Source organism: Scyliorhinus torazame, chromosome 19 (genome assembly GCF_047496885.1).
Source record: "Scyliorhinus torazame isolate Kashiwa2021f chromosome 19, sScyTor2.1, whole genome shotgun sequence".
Classification (NCBI taxonomy): domain Eukaryota; kingdom Metazoa; phylum Chordata; class Chondrichthyes; order Carcharhiniformes; family Scyliorhinidae; genus Scyliorhinus; species Scyliorhinus torazame.
The window spans coordinates 88,368,156-88,392,568 of record NC_092725.1 but is presented as its reverse complement, the minus strand read 5'-3'; the positions used below and the strand labels follow the sequence as shown (position 1 = coordinate 88,392,568).

Sequence of the window (24,413 nt, the reverse complement as noted above, 5' to 3'; positions counted from 1 at the left end):
AAGCAGTCCATGTCCAAATGCAGCCAGACCTGGGCATTATCCAGGCTTGGGCTGACTAAGTGGCAAGCTACACTTGTGCCACACAAGTGCCAGGCAATGACCATCTCTTACAAGAGAGGATCTAACCACCACCCCTTGACATTCAAAGGCATTACCATCACTGAATCAGCACTATCAACATCCTGGGAGTTACCACTGACCACAAACTGAACTAACCATATAAATACTGTGGCTACAAGAAGAGCTGAGAGGCTAGGAATCCTGCGATGAGTAACTCACCTCCTTATTGCCCAAAGCCTGTCTACCATCTACAAGGCACTAGTCAAGAGTGTAATAGAATATTCCCCACTTACCTGGATGTGTACAGCTCCAACACAAGAAGCTTGATACACCCAGGACAAAGCAGCCCACTTGATTCCACAAGCATTCACTCCCTTCATCATTAATGCACAGTAGCAGCAGTGTGTACCATCTACAGGATACACTGCAGGAACTCACCAAGGCTCCTTATGCAGCACATTCCAAACTCACAACTACTACTATCTAGAAGGACATGCGCAGCAGGTACCTGGGAACACCACCACCTGGAGGTTTACCTCCAAGTAACCTCACCACCCTAACTTGTCGCTGGGTCAAAATCCTGGAACTCCCGGGCTAATAGATGTACCTACATCACCATGACTGCAGCGGTTCAAGAAGACTGCTCAGCACCACCTTATGAAGGGCAATTACTGATGGGCAATAAATGCTGGGCTAACCAGCGAAGCCCAGATCCCGTAGGATTGGACTGCAAGAATGAGAAGTCTTACTGGAATAAAGAGGGTGTTGGTGAGACCACATTTGGTGTATTGTATCCAGTTTGGTCTCCATACTTATGGAAGGATATACTTACATCGGAGGCAGTACAGTGAAGGTTCATTCAGTAGATTGGATCCTTGGATGAGATGGTTCTCCCATGATGAGGGTAAATTGGGCTTACATTCTCTGGAGTTTAGAACAATAACAGGCAATCGCCATGAAACATACAAGATTCTGAAGGGGTTTGATAGGTTCGACACTGAGATTGTTTGCCCTGGCAGGGGTATCTAAAACACAGGGTCACAGTTTCTGGATAAGGGACCAATCATCAAAGAGTGAGATAAGGAGAAATTTCCTCAGAGGGTTATGAATCTTTGGAATTCTCCACCCCAGATGGTTGTGGATGTCCTATTGTTGGTTATGTTCAAGTTTAAGATTTTTGATTTCACAGGAAGTCAAGGATATGGGAGTGAGGAAAATGGAGTTGAGGCAGAAGATCAGCCATGGTCATACTGAACGGCAGAGAATGATCCAGTCATGCTCCCATTTCTTGTCTTATCTTCACTCTTGATCAAACCAGGACGGTAGCAAGAGTACATGATATCTTTCTTGGCTTGGGGATGAGGGGAGAGAAAAGGGGAGAGCAAATTATTCAGATTTCCCTTTTCCTGCTGCAAAGCTGGCCCGTGGGCATAAAGTGAGAATTCTGAAGCCATTCCTGATCAAGTATATTACTGTTGCTCACAGCCCAGACTCAAATGTGAAGAATGCCTGTTTGGGTGACGAAATAAACCTTCAAGAGAGGGAGGAAACTAAACATTTAAATAAAATATGGATGCACAAGGGTGGCATGGTGGCCCAGTGGTTAGCACTGCTGCCTCACGGCGCCGAGGATCAGGGTTCGATCCCGGCCCCGGGTCACTGTCTGTGTGGGGTTTGCACATTCTCCCTGTGTCTGCGTGGGTCACACTCCCACACCCAAAAAGATGTGCAGGGTAGGTGAATTGGCCACGCTAAATTGCCCCTTAATTGGAAAAAAAGAACTGGGTACTCTAAATTTTAAAAATAAAATAAAATAAAATATGGATGCACGACAACTGTTGCTGTTCGAAACTGCGATTTTGGGTGTTAGGAAAGGATAATGGTGGCTACAACAGGAACAGAATCTATGAAAAAATAGATGACAGCAGACCATCTGGAGGACTTAATCTATGGATCATGGTGCAAATTCTCTGGTACAACACACTTAAGTCCAGGTCTCCATCTTAAGGGGTCTTCTCTCTCAATTTTCGGGGGTGGTCAGGGAACATTATTAGCTGCAGGGGGAACCAAGGTTAAGGGGTGTGGGGGGTTGAAAAGACAAGAGAGTTTCTTCAATCATGACAAACCAAGAAATGCAAAACTGTTAACGAGGAGGCACAGGGAATGTGAGTAAATAGGATCTCGAAAAAGAGGCACTAGGTATTTTTTGATGAATTAAATTTCTACTTTCTTCATGTCCTTATCTGTAGAGAAGCGGTGATAATTGAATCTTTTAAGCAGTTCCTCAGGATCAAAGATTACTTGGCAAGTCTAATGTTCAATCTACAGACTACCATGGTGTGGGAAATGGATGTTTGAAGGATCTGGTAGATGAGTTATTGGAATGTTTGTGCACTCTCTCAGACATCACGTCTTCACCTTTGCACGTTTCCAACTAAGTCACTCGATGCGATCAGTACCTTACCAAATGGATCTTCACCATTATTGTTGGTCACAGGCCAGGGACGCCCGTGAGAAGATGGGTTATCTGACCTCTTTGGAGATCGAATCATAGAGTCGTAAAATTGACAATGTAGAAGGAGGCCATTTGGTTCATCGACTCTGCACCGGCCCATGGAAAGAGCACCCTACTTAAGATGCTTCAAGTTCAATCAAATGCCCCGCAGACATGCTATAACCTGGGTAAAGGATCTCTGTCAGTGGGGTTCAACAACCTTGGGTAAAGCTTTTGCTGAAGTTTGCAAGAGTAATAAATAGTTGGTAGAAATCAAACACAAAAGGAATGCATTTCCCTTGGCCTCGAGCTTGACAGAGTGGTATATTTAATCCGCATAACAATTTTTAAAAAAAAAGTATTTGGTGGGATGTGGGTGTCACTGGCTGGGCCAGAATGTATTGCCCATCCTGGAGGGCGTTTCAGAGTCAACCACATTGCTGTGGATCTGGAGTCACATATAGGCCAGTCTGGATAAGGATGACAGATTTCCTTTCCTAAAGGACATTAGCGAACCAGGGGCGAAATTCTCCCCCAACGGCGTGATGTCCGCCGACTGGCGCCAAAAACGGCGCCAATCAGACGGGCATCACGCCGGCCCAAAGGTGCGGAATGCTCCACATCTTTGGGGGGCCGAGCCCCAACTTTGAGGGGCTAGGCCGACGCCGGAGGGATGTCCGCCCCGCCAGCTGGCGGAAATGGCGTTTGTTGCCCCGCCAGCTGGCGCGGAAATGCGGCGCATGCGCGGGAGCGTCAGCGGCTGCCGACAGTTTCACGCGCATGCGCAGTGGGGAGAGTCTCTTCCGCCTCCGCCATGGTGTAGGCCGTGGCGGAGGCGGAAGGGAAAGAGTGCCCCCACGGCACAGGCCCGCCCACGGATCGGTGGGCCCCGATCGCGGGCCAGGCCACCGTGGGGGCACCCCCGGGGTCAGATCGCCCCGCGCCCCCCCCAGGACCCCGGAGCCCACCCACGCCGCCTGGTCCCGCCGCTAAATACCAGCTTTGATTTACACCGGCGGGACAGGCAATTTCTGGGCAGGGCTTCGGCCCATCCGGGCCGGAGAATTGAGCGGGGGGTCCCGCCAACCGGCGCGGCCCGATTCCTGCCCCATCTCCGGTACCGGAGACTTCGGCGGGAGCGGGGGCGGGATTCACGGCGGCCAACGGCCATTCTCCGACCCGGCGGGGGGTCGGAGAATGACGCCCCTCATGTTTTTTTTTAATGATAATCAACAGTCATCGTTAAGACTTTTAATTCCATACTGTTATTGAATTCAAATTTCACCGTGTGCCATAGGTCCCCAGAGCGTTACTCTGGCTCTCTGGATTACTAGTCCAGCGACAATACCACTACAACATCGCCTCCCCTGTACTTCCACAAGGAAAACTTTTGCTGCATGCAAATGTAAATCTGGTTGCCTTAATGAAATGTTTTTAGAAAGCTGCTTGAAGGTTTTAATGTAGTTACAGATTTTGACAAACAAAGGGCTTTTAACTATATTTCTAATACGTTTGTCCATATATTTTAATATCTATGAATCAGCCACTTTAAACAGTCATGCATTGATAACAACTACCAGATTGTTTCCACTGGTTGAGGAGTGTAAACCACGGGGGAACAGTTTAAGGATAAGGGGCTGATCATTTGGGACTGAAATGAGGAGATTTCTGATTTCTTCACTCAAAGGGTTGTGAATCTTTGGACTTGTCTACCCAGAGCGTTGTAGATGCTCCATCATTGAATATACTTATGATTGAGAAAGATAGATTTTTGGTCTCTCATTAAATTAAGGGGTATGGGAAATGGATGGGAAAATGGAGTTGAAGCCCAAGGTCCGCCATGATCACACGGAATAGCAGAGCAGGATTGATGAGCCATGTGGTCTCCTCCTGTTCCCACTTCTTATGTTATTCTGCTCTCAGGCTGCAGAGAATACATATTACACAGCATGATCTGCGAGACATTACTACAATGGCCTCATTCCCAAGCAGCATTTTCTATTGCCAATGTTGATCTACTCAGTCGGGCTGATTGTCAGTTTGACTCCTCAGATGGTGACAAGCTAGGCAAACTGGCTTTGAACTCTATTACATCCATCATGTATCGTTATGAACCACTTAATCCCTAGAATCAAAGAACGTATTTTGCCAAATCTTCAGGCAGTGCTCGGCAGAGAGGGAAGGTGTGGAAGAGAGAAGAGACAGACCCTAATTGTTTGCATCCATTTTATAGGCATCTCTTCATCTACAAACTCCCAAATGTGTATTTATACTTGACAGCCTTTACCTCTGTCAAAACTTTTTTTTAAATTCATTGAACAGAGATTCCTTTGTGGATCAGCAGGAAACCCATTACTCATTAAATTAAGGGGTATGGGAAATGGATGGGAAAATGGAGTTGAAGCCCAAGATCCGCCATGATCACACGGAATAGCAGAGCAGGACTCATACAGGAGCATGTCTCAAGGTTCAGCTTTTATGGCAAAGCAGGCACAGGAGAAGCAGTTCTGACATCTCTTGTATCCTGTGGGAGTTAATTACTTTAAATCTATCATTTGGTCTTTTTAATATTCACTAATATATCCACTGACTTGGTAACAAATTTATTTTTCTGGTTTATTGACTAAATCGTCTCATAGAACCGTTACCAAGTTTTGTTGAGACGACATTTGGACTAGTGTGTGCAATTTTGGTTTCCACATTTAAAGGGTAAACTTGCATAGAAGGCGGTACAGCAAAAGTTCACTAAATTGGTTCCTGGGATCAGGGGGTTGACCTATGATGAGAGGCAGAGTAAATTGGGATCATATTCTCTCAAGTTTAGAAAAATGAGAGACAACCTCAGTGAACCCTACAAAATTCTGAAGGCGCTGGGTAGGAAAGATGCCAAGCGATTATTTTCGCTGGTCGGCCAATCTTGGGATTTAGGACTGAGATGGGGAAAAGTTTCTTCACTCAAAGAGTTGTGAATCTTTGGAATTCTCTACGCCAGTGTATTGTGGATGCTCCATCGTTGAATACATCTAAAGGTGGGATAGACAGATTGTTAGTTCCTCGGGTAATTAAGGGATATGGGGAATGGATGGGAAATGAGACCAAGATTAGCAATGATCACATCAAATGGCAAACAGGATTGATGAGCTGTAAGATAAACTCCTGCTCCCATTATTTATGCTCTTATCCAAGTTCATCCAGAGCAGGGGCTCAGCTAAAAGAGCAGTTTGTCATACTGAGATGAAATAAATATCTCAGGTTAAAAACATCCCAAAAAGTCAAATGAATTAGAAAGTGTATTTTTAGAAAGCCTGAAATAATGTGAAGTGCATGTGAAGTTAATTGCGTTGGATAAATATTTGAAGTTCATAAGAGTATTAATTCACCTCTAATACCAGAGTATCGTCTGTGCTGATAAGCTCCTTTGTTACGAATCTGAGTCTTTACTAATCTATGACCACCCTTTGCCTGTTCTCCTCCAATCCCGCCCAACCTCCTTTCTTCCATTGTCTGCCTCTAATTTTAGCCTGACTACAAGTTCAATTCAATATATATTATACCAAAGGCAAAGACGGAAGTGTTGTAGAAGGAGGGACACCAAATCATCTGAGGCAACAATTAGTCTGCTCACTAAATTGGAGCATATTTTGTTCTCATCATGCACGTGTCAGACTTCCAATTCAAGTCCAGAGCTGAAAATAAAGTGTACATTTTGAAATTTACCAAGACTGAATTGTGTTGGACAGCATTGTGTGGGGAGATGATGGCATCATAGTAATGTCACTGGGCTAGTAATCCAGAGGCCCAGATTTATGCTCTGAGGACACAGGTTTAAATCCCATCAATGGAATTTGAGTACAATTGGTGAAATCTAGAATTCAAAGCTATTTATCAGTAATGGTGACCATGAAGCCATCATCAATTGTTGTAAAAACCACTTTGATTCACTAATGGCCTTTAGGAATGTTAAATCTGCCATTCTCACAGAGTCTGCCTGCATGTGACTCCAGATCCAGCGCAATGTGGTTGACTCTTAACTGCCCTTTGAATTGGCCTAGCAAGACTTCCGGTGACGGCGGGTGGGAGGCAGCCGCGCGTTGGAGGGCTCCCGTTCGGGAACGGCACTGTCGGGGGTTAACACCCGGTCCTAGGGCCAGCGAAGGCAGTAAAAGTCGGGAGACAGCCTCGAGGAGAAGAATGTCGAAGAACATCAAAAAAACGGCCGTGAAAAAAGCGGCTGAAAGTCCGTTGGGGAGTGGAAAGGTCACCGCAGGGTCAGTAAAGAAAATGGAGGCTAGAGCACCTGGGGAGGCCGCAGTGCTTACGACTGAAGGAATAACTAAGGTGATGGCTGCGGAATTCGAAAAGCAGTTTGGGAAATGGATGGAGACGGTGAGGAAGGAGATGAGGGAGGTTTTGAGTGCGCTGGTGGAGGAGGCAATTTCCCCGGTGATGACGGCGGTGGCGAGCGCAGTGGCGGAGGTGCGGGAGCAAGGGGAGGCGCTGAAGGAAGTGGAGGAGGCATTATTGCAGCACGGTGATCAACTTGCCTCGATGGGGAAGGAGATGCGGAAGGTGATGGCCATTAACAAGGATCTGCGAGGAAAAATGGAAGACCTGGAAAACAGATCCAGGTGACAGAATTTGAGGATTGTGGGGCTGCCCGAAGGAGTTGAAGGACCGAAGCGTCTGAGTATTTTGCCGCGATGCTGGCAAAGCTATTGGGGGAGGGGGAAGATCCCTCCCGATATGAACTGGATCGGGCTCATCGGTCGTGGAGGCCTGTACCAAAGGCGAGTGAGCCGCCAAGGGCAGTGACTCTGTGCTTCCGTAGGTACAGTGTGAAGGAGAAGGTCCTGAGCTGGGCCAAGCAGAAGCGGGTGGTGCAGTGGGCTGGAGCTGGTATACGTGTATACCAGGACTTTACGGTGGAGCTGGCGAGGAGGTGGGCTGCCTTCAACCGGGTGAAGAGGGCACTGTACATTAGCAAGGTGCAGTGCGGCATTGTATATCCAGCGAAGCTGAGGGTGACTTATAAGCTCAGGGACTTTTATTTTAGAACGGCGGAAGCAGCGGAGGAGTTTGCGAAGACAGAAGGACTGTGGCAGAACTGGCAAATTGAGAAATGGCCATGTGCCGATGTAACCTTATGACTGTATTTTCTTCTTTTTTGTTTCACTGCGCGCGGGTGTAGGGGCTAAAGAAGCCAATGTTGTATATATTTGGACAAGGGAAGTGATGGGACTTCACTCGAAATGAGGGCTCTTTGGGGTGCAGATGGATATGCGGGGTTTGTGTGCTAAAAGGGGATCTCTGGGCTTTCCTAGGGCCGGGCAAGGGGGAAAGGGACCCGGGCGGGGGCCTCCACGCTGGCCGGTTCAAGCCGGCCAGTGAACGGGAGTGAGGTGGGGGGAGGGGCTGCGGCCATCGGAGCCTGGCAGAACAGGGTCCGAGTGGTCTAGCCGGGGTGGAAAGTTGGGGGGAAGGAACCAAGTTTGGGAGGAGGAGTTTCACAAGAGGCAGTGGACGGGAGGAGCTGGAGACTTTGGCGGGGGGGGGGGGGGGGGGGGGGGGGGGGGGGGTGTACAACTCTTGGGTATCATGTACGGTACTCTTTCAGAGGCTGGATGGCGTTGAGTGTAGGGGGGAGGGGGAGTGGACTCTAGGTCAATGGTGACCATGGGTGGTCCCGGACCCCTTTTTCTTTTTCTCTTTTGTTTTTTGTTTCCACCGTGGGTGGGTTTGGTTTATTGGATGCATATATTGGCAGGTGGGCCGTTGTTTGGGGTGGTGGGAGGATGGGATCATTGGTATTGTTAAGGGGATTGATTTTGTATTTGTTACCATTTACTGTTTGTGGGTGGGATATAGATTTTTGAAGGAAAATGTGAAAATGTAGAATAAAATTTAAAAAAAAAGAATTGGCCTAGCAAGCCACTCAATTTAAGGGCAATTAGGGATGAATAACAAATGCTGGCCTTACCAGTGATGCCCACATCTCACCAAAGAATATTTTAAAAAAAAATGTAAATTATCCTATTTTTAAATGGAACCCAGAAACTTCTGGTACTTTAAATTTTTTTTAGGCGAATCAGCTATACTGTGCTAATCTCTTACCCAACTGCTGCCATGACCATTGCGAAACAGGGACAGCCAAATGAAGTAATAAAATAAAATGCAAACAGAAAATACTGGAATTCATTGCCATTTGTCCAGGAATATCCACCTCCTGCTCTTCTCCCTGAAAGGACTTTTGTCCGTCTCTTTCTTTCCTGTTCTTGTATTAGCCAAAATATCAGTCTGGAACAGGTCTCTCTCTGTACCACTGACAACGAATAGTTAAACATTCCTCTTTGCTCAATATTGAAGGTGGTCCAGCTCATGACAGTCCTGCAGGATCAATATTCTTTGAACTAGCTTACTTCTCTGTTCATTACCTTCATCTATATCAGATGGATCTAAAGTTGCTATTGGGTTAGGTTAATTTGGCAATCAGTAATTTATTGGGTGGTAAATCCACTTTGCCTAAAACACTATTTCTGAGACAACAAATTGAATTCAACTTGCAAATAACCTGCCTATCCAGACATTTTACCCCTTGACCTTTCCTGCTGTGACTCGTATCCCCAAAAGGTCAATCTTAGAACATAGAACATATACAGTGCAGAAGGAGGCCATTCGGCCCATCAAGTCTGCACCGACCCACTTAAGCCCTCACTCCCACCCTAACCCTGTAACCACGTCTTTGGACTGTGGGAGGAAACCGGAGCACCTGGAGAAAACCCATGCAGACACGGGGAGAACGTGCAGACTCCGCATAGACAGTGACCCAGCGGGGTCTATCTTCCTTCAATGTTAATTGCAAGTCCTAAAGATTTGGATATTTTTGAATTAATAACTTAAGTTTGCATTCATACCGAGGTGTCATATAAACAGCAAAATCTTGAAGGAATTTAGTGGCATAAATGAATGGACCTAGACTAGATAGAGGCAGGGTTTTAATCAAGCATAAATTAAAGTTGTGGTGACACCTTATGTAGTGATGGCGAATAAGATTATTTTTGTACTCGCATTTTATAAAGTACAAGAGATACGAGACATAATTTAATTTTCATTTCACAAATCAGATGACCACCAAACACCAGTCCTGACATTTAAACAAAGTTATTACAAGGCAGTGTATACGATTTCACAATGGTTTGAAGAATAGCAAGGAATCTCAAGGACCTACCTGCTCAGATCAATCCTGTTATTGATAGCTGCCCAGTGCAGAAGTGTAACATTTTCTTTGTCAGGCTGTCGCACATCGTAACCTGCTTCCACAAGTTCTCGGCAGCGGTCAAATATTCCATATCTAGAAAAGAAAGGAATTATCTTTGCTCAACCTACGTATGTATCTGATGTTTGTGCTTATGTACATTTTTAAGAAATCCAGACTTAGAATCATTCATTTGTTTTATTTCTCAGAGTCATTAATTTCTGTTTTATTTCTCATGGGGCATATCCAACTTTGTGAAAAATACATTTCTGAACTTCATAGCTGGTAACTCAATATTGTGCTACCTCAATCAGATCATGAAATTCCTTGGGTTCATTTTGCAGAACTGCCCGTCAGTGGGAATGCTACAATTTGCCTCATGATACCTTGGCTGAAAAAAGTATAGTGGAGGTGAGGGTAAAAGGAGACATTAGGTGGGGGAGGGGGAAAGGGATCCCAGTTCCAATCTTTTACTCAATGACGCCTGCTGGAAATTGCCTGTGTATGGATGGCATTGCCCTTTGTTCTGCTGTTCCCAAACTCCTTGGCATCCTTCCAATCCTCGCAGTTTAATTAAACATCAAGGTCTTTGATCAGGCATGAGGGCTGTGCAACCCATGTCCCTGCTCCCAAGCATCAGACCCCACTTTCTGGGGTGATACAAAATTGAGTATGAAGTCACTACGTGACTTACAGTTGTGCGCTGCACATAGTAGAGTCCTCTCACAATTCAGCAACTATATCCAATATACAGAACAAAATAAAGCCATTCAACCTAACAGGTCCATGCCAGTGTTGATGCTCCACACTGGCCTCCTCCAACCCCACTTTATTTGTATATTGTTCCATTCCTCTTTTTCTGATGAACGCAAAGCAAAAATTTGAGAATGAAGAGGAATACGCCTGTTAATTCCATTAATTGTTGAGAAAGGATAAGCCTGAAGCTACCCTGCATCTTAAAATAGGTTTATTTCGAAGAGAGCAATGTCGCAAACTCTCCCAGTTCCTCCTCAACTCAGTGTTTCAGCTGTCCTCATTTATATTTTCGTGAGTAAAACAAATGACCAATTAAAGGAAACAAGTGAACAAAAGATCAAATCAATAAATAAAATGGGCGGCCTTAAAGAGGGTTGTATCAATTCCAATCACGTCTTTAACAATGCAATTGTCATTAAACCGCTACAATGTTACAGTCACTCAACAAAATGATTGCCATTAGACCTCAACAATATAAATAATAAGATACTGAATATCCATTTGTCCTTTTGAGGCTGTTCCACCATTTGATAAGATCTTGGTTGATCTGACTGTGGCCTCAACTCCACCTTCTTGTCCGTGACCCATGACGATCAAAAGTCCAGCTCCGTACGGTACATTCAATGATCCAGCTTGAACTGCTCTCTCTCGCTCCAGAAAGACAACTCTACAGACCAACAACTCCACCCCAAACTTAATCTTAAATAGGAAACCCCTAATTTCCAAACTGCATCCCCGGTTCTAGTTCCAGAATCTCTCACTAGAGGAGATCAGCATCCACCCTGCTAAGTGCCCCACAAGATACTGACTGTATGTTTCAACAAGGTCACCTCTCATTCCTTCCAACTCTAAGGAGCACAGGTGCAACCTGTCCAACCTTTCCTCATAACCTGTTTGAGGCCAGCAACAAGGAGTAAGTGAAGAATAAAAAAAACAAGATAGATGAGGAACCAAAGGTCTGCGCAACCCGGGGCGGGGGAGGTGGAAGAAAGGTGGGGTAACCACAAAAGAAGAGAAGAGGAGGGAGGAGGTTTGATGGGCCAAATGGACTTCATATAGTCCTGTGACTGCAAGTGAAAATATCTCATCTACAAATAATTGTTTTTGTTATTTGTAAGCAAATCACTGTTTGGAGTTTGGGAGTGGCTCTGATAATGATAGATATTGCTTTGCTGAAAGGGCGAGCAATGAATGTAGACCGGCCTACTTCGACTTGAAAAGGCAGGTGACTTGCATTTCTTATATCTGTGGGGCTCTGACTCAGCAGCTTCCTCAGATGAAACTGATTTCCCCAAAATAAAATGATACCAACCCCAGCATTTAGTAAGGAGACAGTGAAAGCTCCACCAGGAGCGTACCTAATGAGGTGCCAACCTGCTGAAGCATCAACACAGGACTACCTGCATGCAAAACAGCAGAACCATGACATGATGGGTACAGCTAAACAATTCCACAAGTGACAGATCAGATCCAAGCTCTGTAGTCCTGCCACATCCAATCATGAATGGTGGTGGACAAATAAACAACTAATAGAGAAGGCTCCACAAATATCCGCATCTTCAATGATGGGGGTAGTCTAGCACATTGGTGCAAAAGAGGAGGCTGAAGCATTTGCAACTATCTTCAGCCAAAAGTGCCGAGTGTATAACACATCTTGGCCTCCTCTTCAGATCCCCAAAATCACAGATGCCAGGCATCAACCACATCGATCCACTCCATATGATATCAAGAAATAGCTAAAGGTACTAGCTGCTGCAAAGGCTACTGATAACGACAGAATCCTCAAGTAGTATTGGCGATATGTGCTCCAGAATTAGCCGTGCCCCTAGCCAAGCTGTTGCAGTACAGTTACAACACTGACATTTACTTGACAAAGTGGAGAATTGCCCATTTAGGTCTTGTCCACAAAAAGTAGGATAAATCCAATCTGGGCAATTAATGCTCCTGATCATCAGCTAACTAGTGTCATCAACAATGCTGCCAAGTAGCACTGACTCAACAAGGACCTGCTCACTGATGCTCGGTTTTGATTCTGCCAGGACCACCCGGCTCCAGGTGTCATAACATCCTTGGTCCAAACATGGACAAAAGAGATGAATTCCCTAAATGAAAGAACGGAAGCATTGCTGGATCTGAAATAAAATAGAAACTGCTTGAAAAACTCAGCAGGTTTGGCAGCAACTGTGGAGAGAGAAATAGAGTTAACATTTTGAGTCCATATGATTGCGCTGAAGAGAGGGAGAAGTGTGATAGGTTTTATCCTGTAGAAAACAGGGCTGGGGCAGGTGGAGCCATATAAAAGGTCATGAGAGATTTGACAAAGATGTCATGGACTCAAGACAAGGAGAGCGTCAATGATAGCGTTGAGGACTAAAGGAGGTACTAATGGTAGTTGGATAGCAGAATGTGTTAATAGCAGAAAGCAGGTCACTGCTCTCTGAAAGCAAAACATAAGTTTGCTGGATCTGGTGGACCAGATGTCTCCGGGGGAACATTTGGGTAATCATCATATCATAGAATCATAGAATTTACAGTGCAGAAGGAGGCCATTCGGCCCATCGAGTCTGCACCGGCTCTTGGAAAAAGCACCCGACCCAAGCCCACACCCCCACCCTATCCCCATAATCCAGTAACCCCACCCAACACGAAGGGCAATTTTGGACACTAAGGGCAATTTAGCTTGGCCAATCCGCCTAACCTGCACATCTTTGGACTGCGGGAGGAAACCGGAGCACCCGGAGGAAACCCATGCACACACGGGGAGAATGTGCAGACTCTGCACAGACAGTGGCCCAAGCCAGGAATCGAACCTGGGACCCTGGAACTGTGAAGCAATTGTGCTAACCACTATGCTACCGTGCTGCCATATCATGAGTCATTGATTAACGATCCAGTATAGAACTTCTAAATTAGAAGATGGTTAATTTCAATAAAAAACTGAACAGGGTGATTTTTTTTAAGCAATAGCTGCTTTGGTATAGGCTAGGTACATTCCAAACAGGAGCTTACAGTAAGGGAGCCATAATAGGGAGGGTTCCTTTGGAACATAGGAGCAGGAGCGAGCCATTCAGCCCATCATGCCTGCTCCACCATTTAGATCATGGCTGATTATCCACTTCAATGCCTTTTCCCCACACTATCCCCATATCCTTTTATATCATCGGCATTTAGAAATCTGTCAATCTTTGGCTCAAACACACAATGACTAGGCGGCACGGTGGCATAGTGGTTAGCAATGCTACCTCACAGCTCAAGGACCCGGGTTCAATTCCGGCCTCGGGTGACTATGTGGAGTTTGCACTTTCTCCCCGTGTCTGCATGGGTTTCCTCCAGGTGCTCCGGCAATAAACAGAAAATTGGCAAATGGAATTCAATATGTGAAATTGTTCATTTTGGATGAAAGAATGAGAAGCCGGATTATAATTTATACAAAGATGAGCCAGGGCAGTGGGGTGGAAATTTTCAGAGATGGGCGGAGAAAGGAATTAGGACACTAAAAGGTTTGTTTCTTGGGGGTCGGTTTGCAGGATTGAAGGAGCCAGGAGCAAAGTATGGGCTGGAGCAGGGGGAAATACTTAGATACAGCAGGTTCGAGACTTTGCCAGAAAGGAGATACAGAGCTTCCCGGTAGAGCCGGCCTCCACATTGCTGGAGGAGGTGCTGACGACAAGGGGACTGGAGAAGGGGGTAGTGTCAGCGGTTCACAGGGCTATTTTGGAAGAGGAGAAGGCACCACTGGATGGGATCAAGGCAAAGTGGGAGGAACAGCTGGGAGGGGGTATGGAGGGGGGGGTTCTGGTATGTGGTGCTCCGGAAGGTGAACACCTCCACCTTGTGTGCAAGGTTGGACCTGATATAGCTGAAGGTGGTATATAGAGCGCACCTCACAAGGGAGAGGATGTGCTGGCTCTTTGAGGGGTTAGAAGATGAGTGTGAGCGTGGCAGGTGCGGGTGCAAATCACATTCATATGTTTTGGTCCTATCCAAAGCTGGAGGATTACTGAAAGGAGGTTTTTAGGGTAATCTCTAAAGTGGTGCACGTGAAACGTCCAGTAGGTCCACCAGGCCCTCGGGGAGCCATATTCGGGGTGTCGGACCAGCCGGGGTTGGAAACGGGTGCGGAGGCAGATGTTGTAACCTTTGCCTCGTTGATCGCCCGAAGGCGGATCCGGTCGGGATGGAGATCAACCTCTCCACCCTGTGCCCTGGCGCGGCGGGGGGACCTGCTGGAATTCCTGACTCTGGAGTAGGTCAAATTTGAACTGAGGGGAAGGATGGAGGGGTTCGACAATTCATGGGCGTTATTCATTATGCACTTTCGAGAATTGGATTATATTGAACATTAGGGGTGGGGAGGTTGGGAGGGTTGGGGAGAGGGGGACTGTATGTGTGAATGGTGACTATGGGTGATTCCTGATTCCTTTTTGGTATTTGTTTATGTTAACATGCGGGATGCTGTTTGGGGATTTGGTTGGTGGATGGGATTGTTATTGATATGGGGATTATTGACATTGCATTCGGTACTGATAATTGTTTATTGTTGGTAGGTGTAAATTTGGGAGAAAATGTGAAAAAGGAGAATAAAAATATTTTTAAAATAATAATGTAAACAAAGAGAAACTGCAGAAAGCTGTAACACAAAGGAACTTGAGGATCTTTGCTCATGAAACCCAGAAAGTTAGCATACAGGTGCAGAAGGTAATAGGGAAGGCAAATTGGATGCTGATTTTTATTTCAAGGGGACTAGAGTATAGTCTATACATTTGCTGCAACTGTACAGGGTACAGGTGAGATCACATTTAGAATATTGCACAGTTTTGGTCCACTTACTTAAGGAATGATATATTATAATTGGAGGCAACACAGAGGAGGTTTACCTGTTCTCTCAACCTGCCCTGTCATCTTCAGTCATTGATGTACATGCAACCCATCTGCCACCTGAATATTCACTCCTCCTTCACCAGTGTGGTAGTGATAGTAGTCTGTACCATCTACAAGATGCACTGCAGGAACTTTGCAAGGTTCTTTTGACAGCACCCTCCAAACTTGCAACCTGTCATTGAGAAATGGCCCAATCTGTTCTGATGAAAGGTCTTTGACCTGAAAAGTTAATTGTTTTTCTCTTGACGAATGCTGTCTGGCCTGCAAAGTTTTTTCAGCAGTCTCAATATTTTGCATTTGCCTATACCCACACGGTTCAACTCTTTACTGCTTTTAAAGTGGCATAACAAGCCACTCCGTTATATCAAACCAGGACAAAGAAGTCTAGCAGCATTCTATGGGGCGGAGGAAAATCTTCACCACAAGGATTGCAGTGGACCAACAAGCCAGGCAACTATTTCTTGAGGGCAATTAGGTATGGGGAAAAAAGGTCTAGATCTTCTGATAGTGACAGCGGTGAATACTGAAGGGTTGGAAACTGTTGCACTTCAGGAACTGGAGGATGTCCTAACCTGCACTTATGTGCAGTGCTTACCTGGGAAGTTTAAACTTCCAATGGGTAGAATTAAACTGCCCAGGCCAATTCACGTATATGTCCAGCACTGACTTTACCATAGGAAACTTGGGCTTAATGCCCTGTATTTAACCAGAAATCTATCCTAGGACTGACAGTTATTAACAGAAGCAGCTTTCTTGGGAAGGCCTAAAAATGTATTTAACACGAAATCAAAACAATTAACCAGCCGAAGGAAACTAGGATACTTTGAGTTAGTGATGATCATTCTATTCGCGTTCTCTTTTCATTTGCTCTGTTGTGGAGTTGACGCTGAGCTGAAATGATGCCTCTCCTGGTACGAATTTTCTGTTGTTTCCATGTGAATCTTTACATTCTGCCTGTCAAATGGATATTCCACTTTTGCCTGAGCAGGTAGAATTTTGGATATGTTTAATCATGTTGCTATAGAGCAGGGCTTCCCAACCTTTGAGCCGCAGAAACCCTAATGAAATCACAAGTGCACCTGAGCACTGAAAGCATTCTCAATGTCCATGCCCTTTTTTTGCCTCGAGCAGAGAAATCAAATATAAACAAGTCTTTTCTAGCTATTTCTACACATAGATTAGGAATTAGAAAGAGACACAGTCACAAATACATTTACCAGCTATATGGCCCCCTTACATTAAGCCCTGGTCAAGCTACCCTCCCGTGGCCCCTTAAACATTAACATCGGGAAGCTGTACTCACTTTAGGAGTGGGTAATGTAATAATTTAAATGTTCTCTTTTTAAAAAACCCACAAGTTTTCCCTTTTGTCGGGTGCAATGCAATGGCCACACTGCACCTGAAAGTCAGCTCACCGGGGCACAGTGTGGCCGATAAAAGCCGGGAGACCCCACTCTACGGAACTACCCGGCTCTCAACGCGATGTAAATCCCGCCCATTGTGGGCAGGATCACTTTTTGGCAAATCTGCATGTTAGAGTGAGACAGCAAGCCTCACTCTGATGAGCAGATTCCCGAGGTACCTGAGGCTTTGGGATTCATCCCCTTCATCTCAGAGACCTCTGGCGAGCACCGGTCAGCACTAGTCCCCACATCAACTGCTGCTGGAAGGTCATCAACTCGATGAAAGACGCTCTTTGGTCTGCCCGAAACTTGCTGATCTTCCAGTGCAAAGAGCTGTCCTCGACCGAGTGTTGCAGACTGGCACATTCCAAAGTCCAGGACTACGTGCTGAGGGACGCACTCAAGCTTGGGGCAGCTGCCGCAAAGGCGCAATGGGGAAAGACCACTGTGTAAGGTCTTACCAGCAAATATACACCGAGGGGTGGGTAACAGTGTAAACCCCCCTCGGTGTGGGTCATTAACACTCCAATGTATAAAAGAAATATGACAATGTAAATGTTTAAGAAGGAATTGTAACGTAAAGAGCGATATGTGTGTACGGTTATCAAAATTGAATGGAAGGAAGTCAAGGTGTAACTCTGATGGAAATGTACAGTCAGGACAATTCGAAATGTTCATGATAGATTTTATGAATAAAGTATATTTTTTGGGGAAAAAAACTAGCCCCCACAAACGTGCACCTTACGGAACGGCACGGCACTTGTGTGGTTCTCCCAAGGGATCGAAAACCCCCACTGCATGCCCCTTCGACAGGGTGTTGCCGTGGCACTGGTGGTGCCACCTGAGCACCCTGGCAGTGCCACCTGGGTGCCAGCCTGGCACTTCTAAGGTGCCCAGCTGGCATGGGCACTGCCAGGGTGCCACGCTGGCATTTCTTTGTGAGCGTACTATCGGGCTGGGGGTGCAGTACATTAACACTGCAATGAAGTTACTGTGAAAAGCCCCTAGTCGCCACATTCAGAATGTCCAATTCACCCAACAAGCATGTCTTTCGGGACGTGTGGGAGGAAACTGGAGCACCCGGAGGAAACTCACACAGACACAGGGAGAATGTACAGACTCCACACAGGCAGTGACCCAAGCCAGGAATCGAAGCTGGGACCCTGGCACTATGATGCAGCAGTGCTAACCGCTCTCATGCAAAACCTAATAACTACGAGTGTTTCATTCATGTCAAAATCCCACCTCCAAGGGCATTGAAACATCAAGGGATGTTTAACTATGTTAAAGAATTATATAAATGTCAGTTGTTGTCCTGGATGTGTGCAAAGTATAAAATATTACTCAACCAAACACTTGATCCAAACCTGAACAAGTAACATCCATCCCATCCCCTTGAAACCCATATAAACCTCACTAGAATCCTGCAACTGGTCAATTCAAAAGGGGCCCATTGTTCAGAGAGCAAAGAGACAGATATGTGGAAAAGGTTCTACTCTGTATTGAGCTTTATGAGAGCTTTGCTGATTGTATATGAAGTGTTCCCTTTACCAGCACTTACATTTTCCACCTGCTGCCTGAAAAAGACAAAGACTTTCTCCCAGACAGAAAACAATAGCTTTTGGTTTGGATGTGGTTCCACAGATATCAGGCACTCTCAAACATTGAGTCTACGTATGTCAATGTAGAATAAGTTATGATAAGGAGAAAGAATACTGACGAATTAACTGGTGTCAGTCATGGCATATGGGATAACACTCTTACCTCTGAGTCAAATGGTTCTTGGTTCAAGTCGCACTCTAGATACTTCATTGCAACAGTCTTGGCTGAGACCGCAGTGCAGGATTGAGGGAGTGCTGCACTGCTGGAGTTGTCTTTCAGATGAGACATGGATGGAAGAACCATGTCACATCAAATAACATGGATAGAATCACAGAATAATCCAGCACATCAGCCCATCGTGCTCATGTTGGTTCTTTCAAAGAACTATCCAATTAGTTCGCCTCTGCAGTTCTTTGCACATTTCTCTCTCTCGCCAGGTACCCGGCCTGAGTTGGAATTGGACCTTCATGTTAATCTTGTACTGGAGGTGTGGATCATCTTCGTTAGTTGTATATTGATCCATTTTGCAAGATTATTTCGAAAGATCGCTCTGTCTACTTCAATTTCTTTTACCAAATATCTTTCCCATCAGCATCAGACTTTGTAAATCAGGATTTCTTAGAAGGTGCCCAAGAACCTTTGGTCCGGCATCAACATAACAATTTGTCTACTTGTGTGACTTTTCATTCTTCACAGTATTCTTACATTCTGGTATTGTTAGGAAAATAAAAGTTGTTTTAAGGGATTTATATTTGTATTGGTAAACATTAGAAATAAGGTATAGTTTTAAGTTGGTTTAATTTAATGCCTCTTAAACCTATGAAGAGATTTATGCTGGACAAAGGTATGTATGTGTGGGGCTTGGTTTCAATTCGAACTGTGATTCTATTGTGCTCAGAGCGGCTACAGCCTGAAGAGTAAATAAATCAGCAGTGGTTGCTTAGTAACTGGGGCTTTTACAGTAGAGAAGCTTTCAGTGTCAGTTTAGCTAATTTGATTGCAGTTTAAATAGTGAGAGAGAAGACAGCTCTCACAGCTCTGCTAGAAGGCGAGACAGGGAACATCTCTAACCTTTGCCACAAGAAAAGCCATACCATGGAGTAATGGTTAAGAAAACAAATGCAAGGGTGGCACGTGGCACAGTGGGTAGCACTCTGCCTAAGGCGCTGCGGACCCGGGTTCAAATCACTGCCCTGGGTGACTGTCCGTGTGGAGTTTGCACATTCTCGTGTCTGCGTGGGTTTCACCGCCACAACACAAAGTTGTGCAGGTTAAGTGGATTAGCCATGCTAAATTGCCCCTTAATTGGAAAAAAATAATCGGATACTCCAAATTGATTTTTAAAAAAACATGTGCAGACATCTGAAAAACAGCTAGTTAAATAAACTAGAGGAATGAAGATAAGTTTCCAAGAAGTCTGAGGTTAAAGGTACTGGAACAAATAACTTCAGAAAATACAGACAGACCTGAGACACCTGAAAAATATCTGAAGTAATTTTCAGATTTGTGAGATTTTACAACAGTCTGTGGAATGAGAGTTGAAATAACTATAGAAATCAGCAGCTGGATCTCAAGAGGTTGTATAAAAGCAATGAAGACAAAAGGAATCCTACAGGAGTGACGTAAAATCCTGGAATGGATTCACTGTTCAAAGTGAAGCATTATTTGAAGGTGTCATTTGGAAAACCTGGTTTGGATTTCGGAATGCAAACCATTAAGGGAAAGCTTACTTATGAGACAAGGTTTTAAAGTGTGTTTTTGGGAGTGGAGATTCAAAACTCACATGACAATCATCTGGAAGAACTTCGAGGAGACATCCACAAACATTCAATTAGGACCCAGAGTGGAGAGTGTATTTGCGTGCTTAAAAGGGGCTTTGTGTTAATGAAACAATTGTAGATTAAGTTGTACTTTGTAATCTGTGTTAATCATAAAACCCGTTTATAGTTGTTACACTAAGGAGGGAGCATAAAGGTATTGTCTAATAACCAACTATTCATGTTTAATAAATGTTTTTTCCTTGTTGTTAAAACTAATTAGCGGTTCTGTGACTCTGTTCATCCACGTTTTATAATGCAGGAACGTCTTCAATCTTTCTAAGTCTTTCCCACAGCCATGCAAATCTTTCCCCTCAAATAGTTATCAGTCAGCCCTTTGAATTGGCTTCCACATCCTTTCTAGTCAACAACATGCATCAAATAAAATGCTTGTAACATAGCATCATTGAATTCCTACAGTGCAGAAGGTGGCCCTACCAGCCCCCTGATAAAGCATCCTAGCCAGGCCTATCCTGGTAACCCCATAACCCCAACTAACCTGCACATCTTTGGGAGGAAATCAGAGCATTCGGAGGAAACCCACACAGCCACGGGAAGAAAGTGCAAACTCCACACAAGTCACCCAAAGCCAGAACTGAACACGGGTCCCTGGCACTGTGAGGCAGCAGTGCTAATCACTGTGTCACCGTGCTGCCCATAAAGCATCATGAAACATCATCAAACGTAACAAGATACTGAGTCTAATTGCCAGTAGGCTCTCTCATTCGAATGAGGCTGTGTCTTCTCTTGTTTTGCAAGGACCATACTGCTAAGATTTTCAAAGCTTTAGTTTGGCCATCCCCTATGATCATCTCGTAAAATACAGGTAACACCAGCTGAGATGTATTTATTCAAACAACTTGTAATTAAAAGCAGGATGAAAACAAAGTCCAAGTACAAGGACACAAACGCATTTTTCGGGTGCTGTTTCCTCAACCCTGGCCTTATGTTCTTCCCTCTAAAATGCAGGGATTTCAGACCAATGATAAAAATGCTGCTCATGAATAGCTCGACAATTCTGTATGTCCCCATAAAGTACAGCATTCATTGTTGAATCTTTCACTTAGAAATTAAAATGCCTTTCAATGTCTTTGGTGAATGATTTTATTGTGAATAGTGCACAGCACCTGAACACCCGGAATCAAAGTACATATTCTGTGATTAGGATCATATTGCATTTTCCCTCCTTGCTCTCTTCAACTTCTCTGAGGCCTTTGACTTGGCCGGCCACACCATTTGCCACCAACTTGTCATCTCTGTGTTCCAGCTCAGTAAGCCTATCTTCAATTGGCTTCATTCATATCTATTCAGTTTTAGCCAAAGCATCGCTAGCAATGACTTCTCTTTCCACCTGCCCTGTCAGCTGTAGAATCCCCCGAGGATCAATCCTTAACCTTTTGACTCTTCATCCACATTGTACTCATTGCATGCCTCATCCAAAGACAGGGCCAGCTTCATTGCATATGTTGACAGCGGCCACTGTCTGAGTTGTCAAATGCATAACCAACCTCTCGTCTTTAAACACTGGAAAGGAAGAAAGCCACCGTCATCGGCCCTGCCAAGACCTCTGTATCCTGGTTCCCAACTCCATTTTCTACCAAGCCACTGTCTCTTGCTGAACCACAGTGTTTGCAACCTCAACACCTTATTCGATCCCAAACTAAGTTTCCAGCGCACATTAGATCCCCCCATTTCCAGCTATATGAGATTGCCTGTCTCATCTGGGCTGTCACTGAAACTGTCATTCATGACTCTCTCACATCCAGACTGAAGTATTCTAGTGTTCTCCAGATTGCCCTTCCAACCTTCAGGCTCTCAAAACTTCAGCTTATTCAAACTCCGCTACCTATCCTCTATTACTCCTCAAGTGCAACTCGCCCGTTATTCTTGTCCTTGCTGGTCTACACTGGTGGACAGTCCCCCCAGTGCCTCCAATTTAAAATTTGCATCCTTATGATTAATTCCTTGCATGGCCTCACTCCTCTCCATCTCTATAACTTCCACTAGTCCCCCAACACTCATGTTCTCCATTCTTTCCACGATGGTTTCTTGTGCAACCCTCCCTGTGACTGGTATTGGGCAGCCAAACCTTAGGCTCTGTAACTCTGTTCCTGATTAGTTCTGCCTCCTTCCTCCTCAAGACTCCTTAAATCCTACCTCTATGACCAAGCATTTGGTCAATAACTCCTCTACCTTGTGATCAATTTTTCTCTGATTACACTTCTATGATGTGCTATTGATTTTTTTCTATGCTAAAGCTAACGTTAAGTCAAATTGGTGTTGTTGATTCCCATCAGAATACACAAAGTTAGAGCGTAAGTAATGGTTTTTTTTAAACTTTAATGATGACTGCAGAGATAAAATGCAGAATGGAGCCCTCCAAGATTCTGAAAACGTTGTGCACTTACTGTGTGGCTTTGACGATGTCCCACGTGCTGTAGTCATCGATATGGCTTTTCCGTGCCAGTGAATCACTGTAGCCATGACTGTAATGGGTTTGAGTCTTGACATCCTATTTTATATTAAACAGAAAAGTCACAAAAATCAGTGTGCTTTAATCATAACAGGCTTTCCAATTATTCATTGGCATTTTTGATATTTGTAGTTTTTCGTGAGATATGGGCTTCGCTGGCTGGGCCATAATTGTCCATCCTGAATTTCCCTTGAGAAGGTTGTGAGGAGTTGCCTTTTTGAACTGCTGCAGGTGCTGTTAGGGCGGGAATTCCAGGGTTTTGGCCCAGCAACAGTGAAGGAATAGCGATATATTTCCAAGTCGGGATGGTGAGTGGCTGAGAGTGGAATCTGCCGTTGGTGGTGTTCCCATTCATTTCCTGCCCTTGTCCTTCCAGTTAGTAGTGATTGTGAGTTTGAAAGGAACTGTCTGAGGAGACTTGGTGAGTTTCTCAGCGCATTTGTAGTTGAGTGTTGTTGGAGCCGCACTCACCCAGGCAAATCAAGAGTATTCCATCACACTCCTGACTTGCGCCTTGTAGATGGGCAGGCTTTCGGGATTCAGGTGAGTTCCTGAGGAAAGCTATTAGAATGTTATCTTTATTACGAGGAGAATTGAATGCAAAAGTTGGGAGTTTATGCTTCAGGGCAATACTGAGACCACATTTGGAGTACTGTGTACAATATTGGTCTCCTTATTTAAGGAAAGATATAAATGCATTGGAAGCTGGTGAGAGAAGATTCACCAGACTGCTACCCGGAAAGGGTGGGTCCGCTAGGATAGAATCCCTACAGTGCAGGAGGTCATATGACCTATCGAGTCTACACCTACCCTCAGAAAGCACACCCTATCTAGGCCCACTCCCCGGTCCTATCCCTGTAACACCATAACCTCACCTAACCGTTGGACACTAAAGGACAATTTAGCATGGAAATTCACCTAACCTGCACATCTTTGGACTGTGGGAGGAAACCGGAGCACCGGAGAAAACGCAGCAGACACGAGGAGAACGTGCAAACCCCACACAGTTACCCACAGTCAGAATTGAACCCAGTTCCCCTGCATTGTGAGGCACAGCGCTAACCACTGTGCCACCATGCCGCACTGTTGTATTATGAGGAAAAGTTGGACTGGACAGGCTAGACTTGTATCCATTGGAGTTTAAAAGAGTAGGAGGCGACTTGATTCATAGAATCATAGAATTTACAGTGCAGAAGGAGGCCCTTTGGCCCATCGAGTCTGCAACGGCCCTTGGAAAGAGCATCCTACCTAAGCCCATCCCTTCACCGTATCCCTGTAACCCAACCTAACCTTTTGTCACTAAGGGGCAATTTAGCATGGCCAATCCACCTAACTTGCACATCTTTGGACTGTGGGAGGAAACCGGAGCACCCGGAGGAATCCCACGCAGACAAGGGGAGAAGATGCAAACGCCACACAGACAGTCACCCGAGGTGGGAAATGAACCCAGGTCCCTGGAATTGTGAGAAAGCAGTGCTAACCACTGTGCCACATGCCGTGCCACATAAGATCCTGATGGGTCTAATGTATCATAAGTATCATAAACCATTTAGACAAAGAAAGAGAGAAGAGAATAGGGAAAAGAGAACTTTAATTACTTGAGCATTCCATACACCCAGAATGTGTCAAAGGACTTTAATGACAAAGGAATTAATTTGGAAAGGTGATCACTGTG

At 45.1% G+C, this 24,413-nt stretch overlaps 1 protein-coding gene across 2 annotated transcripts in view; it reads right to left on the bottom strand.

Annotated features, from left to right (window-relative positions):
* The window catches only part of zdhhc17 (zDHHC palmitoyltransferase 17), a 168,286-nt gene that overhangs the window by 84,207 nt on the left and 59,666 nt on the right, over positions 1–24,413 (bottom strand). For both annotated transcript variants that reach the window (XM_072484710.1, XM_072484709.1), the window contains exons 2-3: positions 22,674–22,777; positions 9,780–9,902 (exon numbers count right to left, since the gene is read on the bottom strand). In XM_072484710.1, the coding sequence (XP_072340811.1) occupies positions 9,780–9,902; positions 22,674–22,777 (227 nt within the window). The remainder of the gene's footprint in view (positions 1–9,779; positions 9,903–22,673; positions 22,778–24,413) is intronic.